This window comes from Pteropus vampyrus, unplaced genomic scaffold (genome assembly GCF_000151845.1).
Source record: "Pteropus vampyrus isolate Shadow unplaced genomic scaffold, Pvam_2.0 Scaffold223, whole genome shotgun sequence".
NCBI classification, from domain to species: domain Eukaryota; kingdom Metazoa; phylum Chordata; class Mammalia; order Chiroptera; family Pteropodidae; genus Pteropus; species Pteropus vampyrus.
The window spans coordinates 258197-260598 of record NW_011889004.1 but is presented as its reverse complement, the minus strand read 5'-3'; the positions used below and the strand labels follow the sequence as shown (position 1 = coordinate 260598).

The following is a 2402-nucleotide window of genomic DNA, read 5'->3' as shown; positions in this document are numbered from 1 at the left end:
GGCTTCAGCTCTCCATGAGGGTAGGACAGCCAGCCAGCCAAGCCCAGGCAGGTGCCCAACACAGAGCCGTTCCCCTGAGGGAGACCAAGATACCACACCTTCATAGGGTGTTCACTTATCCAAGAAACATTCCTGGGCAGCTGCTGAGTTTGGGAGATTGTGTGGGACTAAGTATAACAGGCACAGTTGCTAGAGAAACTAACTTGCAGATGTGAAATTTCAGGGGAGGAGAGTGTCTGCGGAGAGTGTCTGCGGGGCCCTGACCGAGCGGGGTCGGGAGCCTTCCTTGGGGAAAGGCCTGCAAAGTCTGAGGAGCAGCAGGAGGTAGAGGGCAGGTGAAGGCATTAGCCCCAGGTGCCAAGTTGATGGTGGTGGTGGCCCCCAAAAGAGTATCTGTGGAGTCTCCACATCACCTCCCTGGTTCTTCCTGACTGCCCTTCAAGATAGTGCTGCTTTGCATGGTAGTCAGTGAGTGCAGCTCCACACCAGCAGGAGTGCACCAGTACTGTGCACACTCAAAACAGATGAGCGGCCGTGTGCCTCTCTCCCTCCAGGAACGCATGTCTAACCCTCGGGGTCAGACAGAGCGTGATGTGTGTGGAGCCCAGTGGCTGGTGCAACAAGGTGTGGGAAGGGAGTGCTGGGGGTGGCAGCCAGGACCACTAATGCAGGTTGGGCCAAGGAAACGTCCCTTCCTGCTATGTGAAGGAGTCCAGAAAGGGCAAACCCAGAGGCCTCTGGCGTGGACATTGCTGCCCTCCAGGGATGGCTGAGGCCTTAGTCCTTCTCTCCACTGTGATGACAGGGACAGAATGACCAATCTCTGCTTCAAAAGAGTGTGGCAGAACCACCTGTGGACCTGGAAAGCTAAAAAGAATCTAGATGTCATAGTAGTCCACAAGTTTGAAGAGGGAACCTTAAAAGCAAAGTTATGTGATAAAGACTTTGAGGTAACTTAATAGAAAATTCCAGTCCCTCTGCCAAACAAGACTCATTACCTCGAACCAGGCAATATAGCAGACTATGGCTTTCCCCAATCCTTCTGTGCCAAAGCCAGGGACTGGCCTGAGCAGCCAGGGGTACCTTGGGTCCCACTGGGGTCTGGGGTTGTGACAGACCTCAGGTTCAACACACAGGATATGGCAGCTGTGAGCTTGGGCTGTGAGGAAAAGCCAGCGTTCCCAGCTGCTGCTGACGAGGCAGCCTTGGCCAGCAACACCCCAGGTTTGGTGCTCTCAAGTGGCATTAGAACTGTGGAACACTGACCACAGCAGTCCCTGGGCTGGCATGAGTAAGCCAGGGTCCCCATGTTCCCACAGAAGCCAGAGAGGACAACAGAGGTGTTTCTGACCACCCAGTGAACGGGGAGAAAGGAGAGACCAGCACCCCAGGGTCTTCCTCACTGCTCTGCAGGGTGGGGAGGGTAGGGGCACATAGGCCCCCACCCCGCCCCAGACCCAGTGCTCACAGGCCACTGCTCCCTCCCCAGGCCTGCAGGGACTTCCTGGAACTAGCGGAGACACACAGCCGGAAATGGCAGCGTGCGCTGCAGTATGAGCAAGAGCAGCGCGTCCACCTGGAGGAGACCATTGAGCAGCTGGCCAAGCAGCACAACAGCCTTGAGCGGGCCTTCCGCAGCGCCCCTGGCCGGGCCGCCAACCCCTCCAAGAGCTTCAGCGAGGGTGAGTGGGGCCACCTGGCCTCTGTCCATCTGACTGGTGCTCTGTCCACTCTACCCTCAGCCTCCCCCTCGTCCAGCTGACTCTCTTACATGGTCCCCAATACACACGCCCTTTAACATGCCCACACTGGGGCTTGTCTTGGCCAACTCTGGCCAGCTTCTCCGTGGCTTCGTATTTCTCACGAGTGCCACCAACTGGCAACAGTCTCCCTGTAAACAAGTTCAGTGAGCCCAGCTGTCCCCTCTGTGGCAGAGCTGCCAGGTGGCCACCTCAGGCTAGGGGTCATGGGTACCCTGGGAAGGGGTCTGTCAGAAAGGGCACCTGGGCCACAAACAGACTGACCGGCACGTTGAAAGATCAGGGAGGCTTCGGGAAGGAAAGAGGACTCTGAGACAGGGCACTGACAGGAAAGCAAGTTCCAGAACAGCAAGTGAGGGCAGCTGCAGCCAGGTTAACCAGGACGAGGTGACCAAAGTAGGGAGGGGCTGGAAGGTGAAGTGGGGACAATGTCAGAGGGCAGGGTGGGGGCGCCTCTTGGGCTCTGGACTTCTCCTGGTGGGGCGAGACAAGCCTTTGTAGGGTTGTAAACTGAAGCAGCAACTTTGTGCGTGTCCCTAGGAAGCCTCTTGACTCCCAAAGGAGAGGACAGTGAGGAAGATGAGGATACCGAGTACTTCGACGCCATGGAAGATTCCACATCCTTCATCACTGTGATCACGG

The 2402-nt window shown here is 57.0% G+C and overlaps 1 protein-coding gene across 2 annotated transcripts in view; it reads left to right on the top strand.

Moving 5' to 3' along the window:
• OSBP2 (oxysterol binding protein 2) overlaps positions 1 to 2402 on the top strand; it is a 181352-nt gene that overhangs the window by 165158 nt on the left and 13792 nt on the right. The window contains exon 5 of one of the 2 annotated variants that reach the window (XM_011373300.2): positions 2301 to 2395. In XM_011373300.2, the coding sequence (XP_011371602.1) occupies positions 2301 to 2395 (95 nt within the window). Of the gene's footprint in view, positions 1 to 2300 lie in introns of both variants that reach the window. The other variant, XM_011373299.2, reaches the window with a different exon arrangement.